The sequence below is a fragment of the Aquarana catesbeiana genome, linkage group LG07 (assembly GCF_042186555.1).
Source record: "Aquarana catesbeiana isolate 2022-GZ linkage group LG07, ASM4218655v1, whole genome shotgun sequence".
NCBI lineage: Eukaryota > Metazoa > Chordata > Amphibia > Anura > Ranidae > Aquarana > Aquarana catesbeiana.
Window position 1 is genome coordinate 185,361,456 of NC_133330.1, and position 17,988 is coordinate 185,379,443.

At 44.2% G+C, this 17,988-nt stretch overlaps 1 protein-coding gene across 3 annotated transcripts in view; it reads right to left on the bottom strand.

Moving 5' to 3' along the window:
- Positions 1–17,988, bottom strand: part of LOC141103379 (potassium channel subfamily T member 2) — a 2,416,326-nt gene that overhangs the window by 1,047,200 nt on the left and 1,351,138 nt on the right. For all 3 annotated transcript variants that reach the window (XM_073592891.1, XM_073592890.1, XM_073592889.1), the window contains exons 15-17: positions 14,505–14,654; positions 3,658–3,887; positions 23–239 (exon numbers count right to left, since the gene is read on the bottom strand). In XM_073592891.1, the coding sequence (XP_073448992.1) occupies positions 23–239; positions 3,658–3,887; positions 14,505–14,654 (597 nt within the window). The remainder of the gene's footprint in view (positions 1–22; positions 240–3,657; positions 3,888–14,504; positions 14,655–17,988) is intronic.

Genomic DNA, 17,988 nt, shown 5'->3' on the forward strand with positions numbered 1-17,988 from the left:
TAAATTCTTGTAATATACATACTCCTTGGCTTCAGAACATTCATCATCAGAAGGGTTGGCTTCATCTTCTGATTGGTCACTGAGAAGATCACATGGCTGTATAGATGCATTGTCAGCAAGCTCCAGTACTGGTGCAATACTGGGTCTTCTCTCTTCTCTACTACCTTCAGATGGAGGAGAAAGGGCCGGCCCACTGGTGGAATAGCAGGTTGTCTCCTGTAGATCTATTGCCACTGTGCCTACAGATGAAATGAACACATTGTTACAATGTATATCTGCACCCTCCCTGTGTGCTTACAACTTATCATAGTTGGAAAACTTATAGAAAATGTGGTGCTCCATAACTCCTCTTTAGGTTGCTTTAATGTTGAGCAAGCACAAGAAAAGCTGAAGAAAAATACATCCCTTAAAAATGATATGTATGTCTTCACACTGATTCATCGCACTTCCATTGCGGTGTAAAAAATCCTGCTTGCCGCATTTTTGGTACATATTTAGTTTGTTTAAAAAAAAAAAGCGCCAAAAACACATCTCCCAATTGAATTGCATTGAAAATGCTTCAAAAACACATAGAAAATACATAAAAAATGCCCCATGTGGCTAAAGAGGGGGCCAGAAAGCCGGCTGCCACGTCCTTAAAGTGGAGTTTCGCCCACTTTTACAACTCTTCAGCATCCCTCACTAAACTGTGCACTGTAAACAAATTGGATATTTTTTTATTTTTTTTCTCAGCACCTACTGTATATCTGCTGTATTCATTTTTCACTTCCTCCTCCCTGGCCGCGGCCCATCGCATCATTTCCTGTTTGCAATGCATTCTGGGAAGGGGCGGCAACTTCCTCTGAAACTGCCGTTGCTACGGAAACCTGACCTGAAACCTATTACACTGCTTGTGCTGCACTGAGCATGTGTGAGATCTGCAAGGATGAGATCCAGGAAGAAATACAGTCTGGCTTCAGATGCCCACACTTAAGATGGCCACGGCCTGCTGTAAGTTTATAAAATAACAAACAACTGCTATAAACTAACAAAACAGACCTTAGTTTACAGACTAACTTTAGTCTGTAATCATTAAGCTTGTGTATTATAGAGGTATTTTTATTTAAAAAGTATAATTTCGGCCGGAACACCACTTTAACAACTGTTGAGTAATCAGCTGTCAGCGGGATTTCCCACTAACAGCTGAATGTAGAAAATAAAATAGCAGGCAAAAATAAAAATGGTGTGGGGTCCCCCCCAAAATCCATACCAGACGCTTATCCGAACATGTAGTCCGGCAGGTCAGGAAAAGGAGGGCACGAGCGAGCACCCCCCCCCCCCCGAACCATACAAGGCTGCATGCCCTCAACATGGGATGATGGGTGCTTTGGGGCAGGAACTCCCGAACAGGGGAAAAGTTCTTCCCCAGACAGCGAACTCCATTGAAGTTTATGTTAGACGAACATGGGAAATTAAAAGTGACAATTTTGAATGCTTATATCCAAGTAATTGGCCATAAAAGGGGTATGGGGGTCTGGGTACTGCCCTAGGAGACATGTATCAATGCAATTTTTTTTAATGATCATTTTGTGGCGCATCTGTAGAATGCATAGAACATGCTGCAGCAAAAATGACATTTCTAAAGAAAAAAAAAAGTCAAATCACGTTTAAAGTGACTCGTGGTTGCAATTGCCGACACCTGGCTATTTAAAAAAACTAAGAAAAAAACAGCATGGGGTCACCCCCCCCAGTCCATACCAGGTCCTTATCTGAGCACGCAGCCTGGCAGGTCAGGAAAGGGGGGATGAGCGAGAGCCTCCTGAACCATGCCAGGCCACATGCCCTCAACATGGGGGGTGCTTTGGGGCAGGGGGGCTCTGTCCCCACATCCCAAAGCACCTTGTCCCTGTGTTAATAGGGACAAGGGTCTCTTCCCACAACCCTGGGCTGTGGTTGTGGGGAGTCTGCGGATGGGGAGCTTATCAGAATCTGGTAGCTCCCTTTCCCCCCAGATCCCGCCCCCCCATGTGAATAAGTATCCTACCAATTCATCAAAAAAGTGTCAAAAAGTAATTTGACACTTTTTAACGTCCTGCAAATTCGGGTGTTCCCCGAACGGGGCGAACAGCCAATGTTCAGCCCTAACTCATGCTCAGGCTGAACCATTTGCCCAACACTATACCTGGATTTAGATCAACACAAATTCCACTTAAACCTGTAGTTATTGGTACTAGTGAGTTATCGGATAGCCCAGGCTAGGGTAAGGGTTAACTGTCGCATGCTCAGTCCCCGGGCTTTTTTGGTCCTAGCCAGCCCACCTGTGCTATAAAAAAGGGGAAGACTGAGGTCTAAGGGCCTTGTTCATGTTCCTGTACTGGTTGGATCTGTTTGTGGTATTGGGTCCACTGCACCTCGCAACCCATTGCAGACACAAGGACTTCCAAGTCATGGACAATTTTATAATGGACTCTCACCTCACATCACCCAGTAGAAGTATCTCTGGGCAGCGACACTATTATAGTTAGTTTAGGGAGAAGGACATTGTTCATATTGAACTGGTATGCTGCAATCTGTTCAGCAAAGATACATTAACCATTCTAATCCTGGTCTGAAGTTATTCAAAAGAGTGCATGTTGGTTCTGGCGTATATTTAGGACCAGGGTCTGTAAAGCAATATGGAGTATGAAGTAGCACTGTTAAAAAAAGGGTTAACACGTCAAGAGGAGTGCAGTTGCTATGGGTAACCAAGTGAAGGAACAAGCAACTATTCATTAGGCATGGTACCTGGTAAGGTGACAGGTCCTCTGGTAGCAAAGGGATCGTTGTCTGGCTCCCTCCCCAGGGGTCGGTATCCAATAGCAACCGGGAACCAAACTTACGGTACGGAGATATATGGCCTAATCACGAGGTACAGGAAGTAAAGGAGTTAATAAGGTCTGTGCTAGGTGCATGGAGGGACCCATTCTGTTACTGGGAGTGAGGTAACAGAGGTACACTAGACTGGTAGTGTGAGCGCAGGCTCAGTTCTTCCCTCCTAATGAAACATACAAGTTACAGTGTGTAGTGACATGGGACAAGTCACTTTTCAGAGGAAATCTTTTTACTGCATAGAGTGAAGGCTCATCTTTAAGTCAAGGAGGTGCCTTAATGTTAGATTGTTCAGATGACCGCAGTCTCTGCCTGGTCCTGGGCATTTATGAGCATGCAAAAGGCACCCCACATGCAGGCCCTGCCCACAAGAGTAGAGTAGGAAGCAATACCTATTACCGTATTTCAATTTGCTGGATGGAAAGAGCAGGGGTGTGGCTTGCCGGGCACTATGTGTTTAAATGGATACATACACGAATGCCTCTTTATCATAAGGGCAAAGTGCATTTACAGAAAGAAGACTATACTATGTTAGTCTGAACTTTCTGAACTAAAATGTAAAAACATATATACAGTATATGATTTAATATCACTTTAAGGCAAAGGTTCCTTTTAACATTTACAAATAAATAGAGAAATCCATATAAGCATATGAAAATAAAATATGCTTGTTCACAACACAAAAAATAAGAAGTGCATCATACATAAATGAGCTGTTATCTTCGTCTTTCACAAAATGAATGGTTTGACAGTGCAGTGATTTTTATGGGGATAGTATTATTACTTGAAAGAACATTTAATCATACAAACCCATGCTGGCAATTATACTGTGGACTGGTAGCCTGGATGGGCCATGATAGGATGACTTGTATCTGCGTAATTTTTCCAACTGTTCATGCTGTTTAAAAGCAGAATTTTCCTCTTTGGTCACGTGGATATAAAAGCAGGTGTCAGTAGAGCTCATGATGTAGCGCGGTCCTGGGTTTAGCAAGATGTTTTTGTTATCCTCTCTTCTAACACCGGTAAGGCAGACACCAAATCTAAAAGATAAGGAGGGCAGCAGGGAAGCTGTGAGATGAAAAGGCTTTGACATGCTAATCATACAGGAGCTTTATGAATTCTATTACAATGCACAGAAATGAGAATGCTGCACACTAACCTCCAAGCTCAGATAGTCCTGAGATCTAGTTCTGTTCTACATTCATCTGGATTTGAATGGAATAACATTGCAGTTATGAAAACAATGTTCAACTTCTGAAATCTTTTGAAGCAAAGATGTTTGCAGTTTTTCAAGGATGTTGAATAAAAATCAGCTAATGTAAAGGCCAGGTTCCTATTATGCAGTTGCCACTAGAAGAGTATCTCTGGTATTTGCCACAGAGTTGCTGTGAAAATACCTATATCAGGGGTCAGCAACCCATAGATCATGATCTACCAGTAGATCAAGACCAGGTGACTGGTAGACCATGGTCTGGGCTTGCTGACCCACCATTCCAGAGCATCTAACAGAGTGCAATGGAGAGGGACTACTTGTAAAGTTGGAGCTGTAGTAGGGAGCAAGAGCCAATACCTCCTCTGTAGTGCCAGCTCCTGTTCCATGCAGCCTGCCTGATAGAAACTTATCCCACTTAGCAATCCCCCTGTTATCCCAGTTAGTGGTCTCCAGAGTGGTGCCAGCAGCAGGAAAGAGGAGCTCTTCAGGAATGTATGCATGTTGCAGCTGCAGCAGAAGTTATATGCCCTGTCATGATTGGTGGGTGTAGTACCTACCAAGCATGGGCGTCCGCAGGTAAGGGCAAGGGGGGTCAAGTGCCCCCCCGGTGCTACCTATAGGCAAGTGCGCACAATCAGTTGGGGGCACCGCGCAGCATGTCCCAGGGCTGAGAGTCACATACACAACACAGAGTGTCAGGGAGTGACAGGGCCGTCTTAATAGTACATGGGCCCTTGGGCAAAGTCATTCTCTGGGGCCCCTACAATGGAGACAGAGCAGGTAAACAGACATCAAGTATGTAGGAGGCAGACAAGCGGAGCTTCCCCTTTTGGGTGGAGATCTGCATTAACTACATGAACAATCATTCTGTACAGCAAAGAAACAGTGGGAAAATACTACATACATAAAGTAACAAAGCTGTCCTGTGCATATAATATATTTGCTAGATCGATGCCTCCCCAGCACTATGGCCGCTCTACACCCTAGATATCCCCTAGCACTCTGACACCCCAGATATCCCCTAGCACTCTGACCCCTCTACACCCCAGATATCCCCCCCAGCACTATGGCCCCTCTACACCCTAGATCTCCCCCCAGCACTCGGACCCCTCTACACCCCAGATATCCCTCCAGCACTCTGACCCCTCTACACCCCAGATATCCCCCCAGCACTCTGACCCCTTCACATTCCAGATATCCCCCCAGCACTCTGACCCCTCTACACCCCAGATATCCCCCTAGCACTCTGACCCCTCTACACCCCAGATATCCCCCAGCACTCTGACCCCTCTACATCCCAGATATCCCCCTAGCACTCTGACCCCTCTACACCCCAGATATCCCCCAGCACACTGACCCCTCTACACCCTAGATATCCCCCAGCACTCTGACCCCTCTACACCCTAGATATCTCCCAGCACTCTGACCCCTCTACACCCCAGATATCCCCCGAGCACTCTGACCCCTCTACACCCTAGATATTACCCAGCACTCTGACCCCTCTACACCCCAGATATCCCCCTAGCACTCTGACCCCTCTACACCCCAGATATCCCCCAGCACTCTGACCCCTCTACATCCCAGATATCCCCCTAGCACTCTGACCCCTCTACACCCCAGATATCCCCCAGCACACTGACCCCTCTACACCCTAGATATCCCCCAGCACTCTGACCCCTCTACACCCTAGATATCTCCCAGCACTCTGACCCCTCTACACCCCAGATATCCCCCGAGCACTCTGACCCCTCTACACCCTAGATATTACCCAGCACTCTGACCCCTCTACACCCTAGATATCCCCCCAGTACTCTGACCCCTCTACACCCTAGATATCCCCCCCAGCACTGTTACCATATACCATAAGATACCCCTTGTATTGTGACCCCACTACATCCCTGATACCCCCTACACTGTGGCCTCTCTACATCCCTGATACCTCTAGCACTATAGCCACCCAAGCTACCCCAAGAATTACAACCCCCATACACCCCAGATCCCTCCTCAGCATTGTTTTCCCCCATACACCCTTGATATCCCCCAGCACAATTATTCCATTCATGTAGTACCCCCATTTCCAGTGGAGATACAGTGCATGTAAACTTTTGGCTATGTGCCCACCTCCAGCACTGGACTCAATTACATCAATCAAGCAGGCAGAAGGAGGGGTGGAGGAGGGAGCATCCCTCCAGGCATTCAAAGCCATTCGGTGCAAACAGTGCTGGACAGCTAGGCTCACCATGGCACCATCCACAATGCTATTTCTGCAGGTGGGCTTTTAGTGCTGCCTACCCAGCAGTTCCCACTCCAGCTCCTACCCTGCAGCCTTCGAGTCCCGAGCATTCAAGCTGCATGAGGCGGGTTCAGAGCATCTCTGGCACTCTGGCCCTGCCCCTCCCTGCTGGCTGTGAAATAATAGGTATTGTTCTGCACAGCACGGCGCACCGCTGCCATCCTGCCTCCCCTGTGTATCCATCACTCTCAGTGCCATCATGGGTCCCCCAATTTTGGGGCAGCGTGGGCTCAAGGACCAGCTGCTTTGGGGAAAGTGCAGGGGTTCCCCATGCAGCTGGGGCACCTGGGCAGTGCCCAGGTGTGTCCACTCATTAAGAAAGCCCTGGGGAGTTATAGTGTTTGCAGACCCTGAGCTGAGGGGAGGCAGCGCGGCCAGAGGCAGGGAATACAAAGCTCTCCCACAGCTTGCCTGTTGACTTTCACTTGCTGCCTGGACAGCTTCTGCTAATGCTCAGCCCGACCAGATCACTGATGATTTATCTCAACTCCTCTCCTCCTCCTCGGCTCAGACTGCCGGCTGTGTGTGCTCTGCATGGACATGTGTGATGGACATGTGTATCCCTTCTAGATAGGGGCCCCAAAAAACCCCACTGCATGGGGCCCCAAGCTTATCTAAGCTGCTTGGCATGTGCAGCTGTTTGAGCCTTTCATCTGCCTTTTCTGGGGTTAGTAATCCATTTAATTCTCTCTAATGTCATTTGAAGCTTGCAATATAGAAATTGATTGGAGGGAAGTTCTCCATACTAATGATTAGGGGTGTAATGTATCTGGGTATATGGGGTATAATGTATCTGGGTATATGGGGGTGTAATGTATCTGTGTGTATGGTGGTGTAATGTATCTGGGTGTATGGGGGTGTCATGTATCTGTGTGTATTGGGGTGTAATGTATCTGGATGTATGGGGGTGTATTGTATCTGTGTGTATCGGGTTGTAATGTATCTGGATGTATGGGGGTGTATTGTATCTGTGTGTATCGGGTTGTAATGTATCTGGATGTATGGGGGTGTATTGTATCTGTGTGTAATCTGTGTGTATGGGGGGTGTAATGTATCTGTGTGTATCTGTACTGTCTGCAGTCTCTGACCATGATAATGACAGTCAAAAAGAGGCGGAGCATGGGTGACCTTAAAATGATGCCCCGCCTGAAAAAAGTTCTGCGGACGCCCATGCTACCAAGCATGACCCATTTAAGTGAATGAGGTTGCTCTGCAAGTGCCCTGCAACCTGGGGCCATACAGCAAACAAGGGGTTAAAGCAGTCAGCATTGTGTTGCTTTGTCGCCACCTGCTTTAACCCCTTGTACCCCACAGAAGCATGCAGTTGTGGGGCGCTTGCAGAGTGGCCCTATTTACTTGAATGGGTTGAGATTGGCAGGCGGTAGCACCCACCAAAAGCAACAGGGGGTTTAATTCCTGCTGTGTAAATCTTTGGCTGCTGCTTTAGCAACTAAAGGGGGTAAGGACTGGGGGTGGTAAAACCGCAATTCAACCGCAGGGTTTTACCACCCCTCAACTTTATGTGTGAATGATCCCTAAGTGTGCCGCTGCCAAATGCAGCTAAGGGCTTGTTCACAAGTGCAGCAGGCACTGCTGCTCCTCTGAAAAGTGATCTGAGTGTGTTTGACAGGTGGTGAGGAGGAGATATATTGCCTCCTCATCCCCTGATTTAAACCCATGATTGCCGTGCAACGTACGCGATTGCTACACAGTAATACGGCAATTAGAGGTTTAAATCAGGTGTAAGGAGGTAACACTGGGTGACACTGTATGTGGTAATCTTTGACTTCTCCCATGTTGTTCAGGTAGATCTCCACCTCTTTAAGGTTGCCTACCCTTGATCTATATTGATTCCAGGACAGTCATACTGTATTAGTCTCACTGAAGGGGCATAGTTAGCTGCACTACAACCAGCAATGCGTGCCTTACCAGCTAGAGCCTTTTCAGGCAGATGCAAATGAAAAATTCCCTTTACAGCTGAACTTCAGACAGATATTTAAACACTATTTAGTCCAGTTTTGTATTTATTAGAACTCATTAAACATATTTTCAAATACAATTAAAATAAGTCTGGTAATATGTCTTTATAATAGCTTCCTGTGCAACACCAAGACTGGGAAAAAGAGGGTCAGCATTCTGAGTCAATCAGTACTGAATTGCATTGCACTAGCACCAGGCTAGACCCTTGACCAAGTGTTGTTTTTTTAACATCTTTAAAGAAAAGTGACTGACCTAACTGTGCTGTCTGGCATTGGCTCTTAGATCACAAAACTGGCTGTGAAGAGAATGACATATCTTTTGGCAGGTAAAACAGAAAACATGCATATCTAGTGTACTTCAAGCATACCTGGGCACTAATTATTACCTGCTATTTAACCCCTGATACTTGAAACTCTTGTACCACTTGGAAAAAATTGGGTAGCATGTGGCCAGTATGTGCATGGTTGGATAAAACAGTGATTTATTACTATACTGACAGATCCAACATTTACTTATTCTTTAAAGAATCACCAAACACCACTGAGAGACAGCAATGTGTTTATGACTAAACAAGTGCAAAATACTACTGAAAAAGAACAATTATACATTTTATAGGAAATCTTTCATTATGTCATGCCTTCAACTGTTATGAATGCTGCTGGACTGTCACAGATGCCAGGTTTGGTCTTGGGGATGCTTGTTTTTCTTCCTAAGACCCCTTTCACACTGGGGCGGTGGATCCGTTAGCAGTAAAGGACCGCTAGTTTTAGTGGCGCTTTACCGCTGTTTTAGCAGCGCTTTTCAGCCGCTAGAGGGACGCTTTTAACCCGAAGAAGGGGTTAAAAGTGCCCGTGTTGCGACGCTTCCGAAGTACTTTTCAGGCGCTTCCGAAGCACTACCCAGTTATTCCAATACGCCGCCCCTACACCACCTCAAAGATGCTGCTTGCAGGACTTTTTTTCCCATCCCACAAGCGCACTGCCCCAGTGTGAAAGCACTTAGGCTTTCACACTGGGGAGGCATGAGAGGCAGTTTTCAGGCGCTTTACAGGCGCTATTTTTAGCGCTAAAATGCATGATAACTGCCTCAGTGTGAAAGGAGTCTTATTCACCTCAGTTTGTTTTGTCGACTTTTGTGCTTGCTTTTATTAGTATGTTGGCTATGCTCTATGTAAAATAAAGGTAATTATTTTAAAGGAAAATCCATCTGCATTATATTATTTTTCTATAGATATATTTGTCTGATGTAATGAGGACGGTAAAAAAATTGCATAGCATTTTTTTTAAACACATGCAAGGAATTTGGGGCTAATTAAAAATGGCCAAATGTGCTTAATTCTGTGTAATACTAAAATATTTTCTTACCTGGATTCTCCTCTCTGAGATTACAAGACATAGAGGGAAATTTACTAAGACAGGAGCAGATATAATCTTGAGCAGCTGTGTGTGATAACAAATTAGCTTCTAGCTTTAGCCTGGGTTCACAAATATGCAATGCGGGAATCAGCGCAATTCCAGTGCCAGTTGCCGCAACACATCTCCCCCGCAGGCAGCTCACACTGCCTTCTGTGAACCGCTGCAGGTGTCAATATATCGCATGGGTGTGAACATCCATGCGATTTGATTCCAGTACAGGAAAAAAAAGGTTCCTGCACTTTTTTTGTGCAAATCCAATGCGAGTTCAGTCACACAACTATATGGCTGAATTTGCTTTGCATAGACATCACATGTGATTGGCACAGTAATGCAGGTGCAAAGCACATGCGTTGTCTGTGTTTACATATGTGTGAACCCAGGCTTAAAGTGGTCGTAAACCCTTACAAATACCCAGTAAAGTGACTGGCCTCAGGTGATACACAGAAATGAAACAAATCCTCCTACATAAGCTGTACCTGTCTCTCTGTGGCCATCTCTTCTCTAAGTCAAAATGCTGAATTTATAAAGCTTGTCACACACACAGCACATAGAAACAGAGCTGAGGCTGTCAATCTGTGGGAGGTCCCTCCCCGTCACCATTTTTCTATATCAAGTCACTTGTAAAATGGTTGCAGCTCTTCATTTGTCAGAGTTCTAGTGCACATAAAAAAAAAGAGACGAAGGTGCCTCAATCTAAGTGTAGATAATTTATTAAAACATTTGATAAAAAAAACTAAATGCACTCACAAGTGACTTAGAATTGCAAGCGTATTATCGCCATCATCATCATTAGCAGAGGCAACAGTACAGAATGAATCCCGGGACCCAGGATGAAAGATACCCGAAAGCAGAGTTTGCCAGGGCAGCTGCGGGAGATTGCCAAATAACAGAGATAACCAGGGAAGCTGCAGAGTGAAACCTGCAAGTGGCTATGGGATAAATGGTTGTAGACAGAGCCAGTGTGGAGTGCTCAATGATATGAGGAGATAGCTGGCAGCATCAGGTACAGCAGATGACATTAGATGTCATCATGGGGGCATGGCTTTATGATTTAGGGCTGTTTATGCCCTTATCTCAAGCCAACTGCACTGACACCTCTGATGATGGTGATAACATGCTTGCTGTTGTGGGTCACTTGTAAGTGTATTTACTATTTTTATTTATGTTTTAACAAATTATCTACACTTAGATTGAGGTGCCCTCTTTTCTTTCTTTTAAGTCAGCACTAACACCCGGTGCAGATCGCAAGTGCAGTGCACGGAACACAAGTTTCCCAAACCATGTTCTGGTGTGAACTGGCCCTAAAGTTTTGTAAACCTTTGAAATGCAAAATGAACAAAGCATATTCCAATACAAAAGTTTGCTTGCCTCTGTTAATAGAACCTGTTGTGAATCCTAGTCACTCTCTAACTCCTCTGCAATCCTCAAGAATCACTTATGGCAGATTCCTCTGATACCAGGCAATTAGGGTTGCCACCTGCCCATGATTCACCTGGACAGTCCGGGTTTGGAATCATGTGTTCGGGTTTCAGTTCGGGTTTCAGCCTGAAACCCGGACACATTATTCAGACAGGAATGTGGCACAGAACGGGGCACTATGTGCACCACATTACTATTCTCTTTGGAGTGCCCAAAGGTGTCCCGAGCCTGTTACAATCCTATAGTGTATACTAAAAAAAAAAAAAAAAAATTTACTGTGTGCTGCTAAAGTGTTCAGGTTTGGCTTGAAGAAAAAGTGGCAAGCCTACAGGCCATCCATAGTGAGGGGCCGACCCACCTCTAGAACACAGAAAGTGATTGGCAACCTCGCCAAACTGATAATGTGCATGTTTCCCAGTGATACTGTGTAGAGAGGATTGTATCCCTTCCCTCCACTCAGATTTCAGATTATAGTCACAAGCACTCTGTACTGTGGCGTGTGTTATCTCAGATCCCCACCCCCTGCCTCCTGGAAGCTGAAAAATATGCTCTGCTCTGTGTACTTTAGGGGGCTCGGGAAAATAGAGGGCTGCTGCCAATTGTAGGAGGGTTCGCTTCATCATGCATGTGTATCACCTGAGGCTTGTCATTTCAGTGGTTTTATATAAAGGTTTATTACCATTTTACCCAAAAAAGCTGAACCAAGAGCTGTGTGTGTGTCCTTTCTATGAGAACCAGCATTAATGGTTTCAGCAATTTGAGCTAAAGTAGCTGTTCTATTGGATCTGACTACATGACCTACCTTTCGCTCCCCATATACATCAATGAGCCCTAACCACCCATGATCCTGTCATCAGTTCACCAGTTTTCCTTCTTTGGACCACTTCTGGTAAGTCCTGACTACTGCAGACTGGGAACATGCCAAAAGAGCTGCAGTTGTGGAATTGCTCTAACTAAATTACAATTTGGGCTTTGTGAAAATCGCTCAAATCATTACATTTGCCCATTTTTTCTGCATTCAAAACATTAACTTCTGGAATAAAATGGTTACTAAAGCTAGAGAGGGAAAAATTAGTCACAATTCTGCAGAGAAACTAACCAGCTTTCAGGTTTTATTGCTAAAGCTTAATTAACCACTTCAGCCCCGGAAGATTTGGCTGCTGAATGACCGAGCCATTTTTTGCGATACGGCACTGCGTCGCTTTAACTGAAAATTGCATGGTCGTGCGACACTGCACCCAAACAAAATTGATGTCCTTTTTTTCCCACAAATAGAGCTTTCTTTTGCTGGTACATCTCTGTGGTTTTAATTTTTTGTGCCATAAACAAAAAAAAGAGCGACAATTTTTAAAAAAACACAATATTTTGTACTTTTTGCTATAATAAATATCCCCATTTTTTTTTTTTTAAAAAGCAAATTTTTTCTCAGTTTAGGCCGATATGTATTCTTCTACATATTTCTGGTAAAAAAAATCACAATAAGTGTATATTGATTGGTTTGCGCAAAAGTTATAGCATCTACAAAATAGGTGGCAGCTTTATAGCATTTTTATTATTATTATTTTTTTTTACTCTGAGATTTTTATTGGGACTGCGACATTATGGCGGACACATCGGACACTTTTGACACATTTTTGGGACCATTGGCATTTATACAGCGATCAGTGCTATAAACACTGATTACTGTAAAAATGTCACTGGCAAGGAAGGGGTTAACACTAGGGGGCGATCAAGGGGTTAACTGTGTTCCCTGTGTGTGTTTCTAACTGTAGGGGGAGGGGACTGACCTAGAGGAAATGACAGATCGTGGTTCCTAGCTATTAGGAACTCACAATCTATCTCTCCTCACAGAACAGAACAGGGTTTGTGTGTCTACACACACACACGCCCTGTTCTGCCTCTCATGCCTGCTATCATTCGTGGCCGGCGGTAATCGAGACCGTCGGCCACGAGCATCGGCACCCTCGCAGTGCAGCTATCCTGCTTAAAGGAGCCGATGTATAGCTATGACGGCTTGTGGGATCGTGCCGACCTTCCGCGGTATAATGACGACGGCTGGTCAGCAAGCGGTTAAAACAGAGTTCCACACAAAAATGGAACTTCCGCTTTTCAGAACCCTCCCCCCCTCTGGTGTCACATTTGGCACCTTTCAGGGGGGAGGGGGGTGCAGATACCTGTCTAAGACAGGTATTTGCACCCACTTCCGGCATAGACTCCCATGGGAGTCTACGCCTCTTCCTGTCCCCACCGCGCTGTCTCCTGGGAAACACACAGCTCCCAGGAGAGAGCGGGGACCACTTGGGACGCGCAGTAGGGAACCGGGAAGTGAAGCCGCAATGCTTCACTTCCTGATTCCCTCACCTAGGATGGCGGCGGTAGCTGCCGAGAACCGAGTGGGTTCTCGGCGTCGCCTGCCAACATCGCTGGACCCTGGGACAGGTAAGTGGCCATGTATAAAAAGTCAGCAGCTGCAGTATTTGTAGCTGCTGGCTTTTAATATTTTTTTTTTTGGCGGTGTGGGTGGACCCCCGCTTTAAACAAGCTGAGATTAGAAGCTGATTGGTTTCTCTGCAGAATTGTGACTAATTTTTCGATCTCTAGCTTTAGTAAATAAACCCCTTAGTGTCAAATATATCTCACCCACTTTCAGGTGCCATTGGAATAAAATATTCAATCAATGTTATTCACTTTACTTGTCAGTAGTCATAATGATATGTGGTGCACATATTGACACATACATAGCACAAACAACCAACAACCAGCAGTTGCTCATTCGGCTACTGATATCACAGAAATATTTAAGCCTCCAATGGCATATTAGACCAACATAAGTTAAATGAGGAACATCCAGTTGCATACCCCAAATATATATGCTTTCTTAAGTCTACTGTGGATAAGACACAACCCAGAGTTGTTGGTTAGCCAATGGTGGTGTAGAAAAATCTGCTACATGTGAATGGCTACAGTAATCTTGTATCAGATTCTACATCCTAGTGTGTAGGAAGAGAGATAGAAGGGTCAGTTCCGCATGGGTAGCTCTCATACCATGAGCATATAGAGTAGAAAACGAGATGGCAAAACTATGCAAGTGAGGGGAAAAAACCTTTATGCTGATGACTTTGTGCATACCACATAAATGATCTTGTTTGTGCTGGTGGGACCCCTTGAATTGGTGGCCTAGAGTAGTTGCCCATATTTACCCGCAACTGCTCATTCATGCATCTTTATCTAAAGATGCATCAATGGTAATTTGCAACAAATTTGTTATGAGGGGAAAAGTACATGATTTCTTCTTAGACAATTCAGAGCTTCCATACCCTTCAGAAGTTATACTTACTTTTTATGGGCATGAAATGATGCATAAGTGAAGCTCTTCCCTTCATACTCTGCAAAGAAGATGCTTTCCTCCATCTTTATATGATAGACCTCATTTCCTGAACATCTACCATACATTTTCTGCCACGGCTCAGGGGACTGCTGTCCTTCCCTGTAAGAGAAAATAATTAGTTACATCGTACATTAATTTAGTTAACAAACCGTAAATGAAACTCTTCTTTTTCTCTTTCTTTTTGTCTTGCTAGTAAAACTTTTACTTGTATTAAGGCTCAGGATCATGGCCCCAAAATATTATAGTATTGTGTGCATTGTAGAGTACTTTTCGGGAGTGATGAGCAGATCTGTTTGTGTATAAGGCAAAGTTATGTATTGCAAACTGATTCATCTAAATGTTCATCGAGATGTGCAAAATGCTTTGCAGATAGAGCAAATTAATGAATTAGAATTGTTTTGATATTTGTGTAAATGTATTTATACATAGTTATTCTGGATGAACAAGACACAAGTCCGTCCAGTTAAATGAACAGGAAAAAAAAAACATATTTAATCTACAGAAAATTATAAAAAATATTAATCACTATTCTTTTGCATAAGAAAAGAATGATGTGATATTTCTCATACCAGACAGATCTGCATGGCAACAATAAGGCAGCCATGGATAAATCACAAATTTTTGTTTGGCCTGAATACTTCCATACAGATCTGTCTGATGTGTGAAGAATCACACAATTCAGCATCCAGACAACTAAGATTAATAAACAGCAATGATTTTGTGCAGATTGTACAAGCCTGCATGGCTATATTTAGATCAATCCAAAATTGTGTTATTTGCAATTACCTTTATGTGCAAATCAGTTTAATCATCCTTATTTATTTTATGCACTAACCTCCAGTTCATAATGTTTGGGGCATAAAAGCTGGAACTGCCAGCCCAGAATAAGTAATGCCTCACAAATTATAGTAGAATCAGCTGCACCATAGATTAGGGAGCTAGGATCGATCATGGTTTTACAAGAAGCAAAGCTAACCTATATGTATTGATTATGTATTGATTTAATAACAGAATAACCAACGTATACGTAATGAGTCCTGGAGTACTAAAACTAATGCATCAGCTGTTAACACTCTGATCTTTAAAAAATGGCAATTTAATTTGCCCGGAAACATAACAACATGACACCGAGATATAAAAATATCTGACATTCATTAACATAATAATTTTCCCGATAATTTCACAGATTTACTCTCAGTGAACTATATATAAGTGCTGCATTAGTCTGTTTTTTTCATGAGGATCTGTGCTTAATTACTAGTCCTACAGCACCACCACCTGGTTTATTCATGTATAGAACTCAGCAGTTCTAAAGTACTGTATGTTCTACAGGGCTGATAAGCACCCTTGTTCAGTGTAAACCCTACCATCCCCATAATGCTGACTATAATATTCATCATGACAGCAAGAAAGCACAATAACAAATACTTTCCTACAAAGTTGGTCAAAGCCTTGATATGATGGTTGCTTGATGTTTATGAACAGCAGTAGATATCCCCATCTAATAAATCTGATGGTAACCCAGGCCAACACACATTTTGGTGCCTCAAATATTAGACCTGTTTCTGGGTATATTTGACCCACTGATTCCAAAAATGGCACCAATTTTTCCCTTAAACCTTAAAGAAGAACTTTATTAAAGTTGTGAATAAAATGCAATGGTTCCACATGTGTAATATATAGCAAAGCATATATAGTGCAGGGGTCAAGACAATGTAATGTATTGAATGCATCAGTCAGGGCTATGTAATAACAGAATATAAAGAACAGTGGATAGGACTTTTTCATTTACCACATACCATATAGAGAGCAGCATTCAGGACCATGTAACATTTAGTATGTAATTATTTAGTATATAGTGTAACTGTGAGGTCCTTGAAGTCTGTGTGCCCCCTACATTGGTTTGCACACAACATGGCATACAGTAGCGGCTGCTCCATTAGGGGAGCAGGGGCACCACCCCTTAATCCATGCGTCTGGCCACTAATCTACATCCAGGGCGCCGAACGCATGGATTCCAATGTTTATTTTTTTTTTGAAGCACATGATCAGAGCCAGAGGCTCTAATTGGTTTTAAAAAAAGGGTGGGCTCTCACTTGCACCCTGAGCCCACCCAGTTGTGTGACAATAGCGAATTAATATTCGCTACTGTCTTCCTCCCGGCCAATCAGAAAGTGGGTCCTGAGACCCGATTGGCCGAAAAGAGAAGAGACCGTATTGGCCGGTACTGGGGAGGATGTACGGGGAGATCTGGAAGATGGCCTGATGGAGGCATAGGAAGAAGGCGGTGCGCAGGTGGCAGCTGAACACATGGGCTGTGCATCTCATGGCAAATGTCAGCAGCATCCGGAGATACAGCACCACAGCGTCAGCTCACCGGACAGGAAGAACACCTGTAAGAACTTGCTGATGAACAGCATGACAGGGATGGAGTGTGTCCAGAAATTCAGGGTCTCGTTGGTGGGCTGGAAGATGGAGGCAAGGCACTTCTGGGTGGACAGATGCAGTCCCTGGTTGCCAGAGAGGATGAAGAACTCCATGAAATCATGACTGCCTGAGTACCACCCACCAACCGATTCACATGGAGAGGGATCTGATAACTGACCGCCAATAAAAAAAATGGAGCACCAGCCACCACTGATGGCATTTAGAATACAGCTTTCAGACCTGTGTAACATACAACATAGCATAAAAGAAGTAGAGGTCAGGACATTGTAACATACAACATAAGAGTATTAAAGGCTTCCCAAAAGACCCAGACTGAATTGGCTACAAAGGGTCAGGTTATTCCAGCAACAAGCTGATGCCCAACACCAAAATTCTGCTAAATACTGACTGTTTGCCATGCTGGATGGCCCCAAGGTATGTTTCCACAGTGTAAGTCCAGTCTGGATTGTTAAATAGCAGGCCCAAAGCTTTGATCCACAGATTTTAAGGTACGATCTGGTGGTGACAAACCAATAGCCCATGCTTGCTGGTTATCTTGGAGTTGAGATATAAAGATTCTGATCCTTTGGATCTTGACCTCTGAGGAACAAAGCTGGAGATGAAAGAGAAGCTTACAGCTGTTGACAAACTGTAGCTTCACTCTTAACAGTTATCCTTCCCTGGTCCTAGTACCATCACATTTGCTGGTAATGGAACCTAACACACAAAGCTATATGCTCTGGCTGTAGGATGTCCTAAGCAGACCCAAGGTTGGTAAAGCTAAAACTTGATGTACCATGCATCAATGGCAGTGGATGAGTGGTCAAAGTGGAGCAAGGGTAGGTGGCAATCAGTAGGAATAGTCCATGAACATAGAAAAGGTCAGGGCAGGTGGCAGACAGAAGGCATAATCAGTGAATGTAGCAGAGATCAAGGCAGGCAGTAGATAACAGGTAAACTCTGTGAGTGTGGCAAACAGTGGTGGTTGGTGCTCCATTGGTCAGGG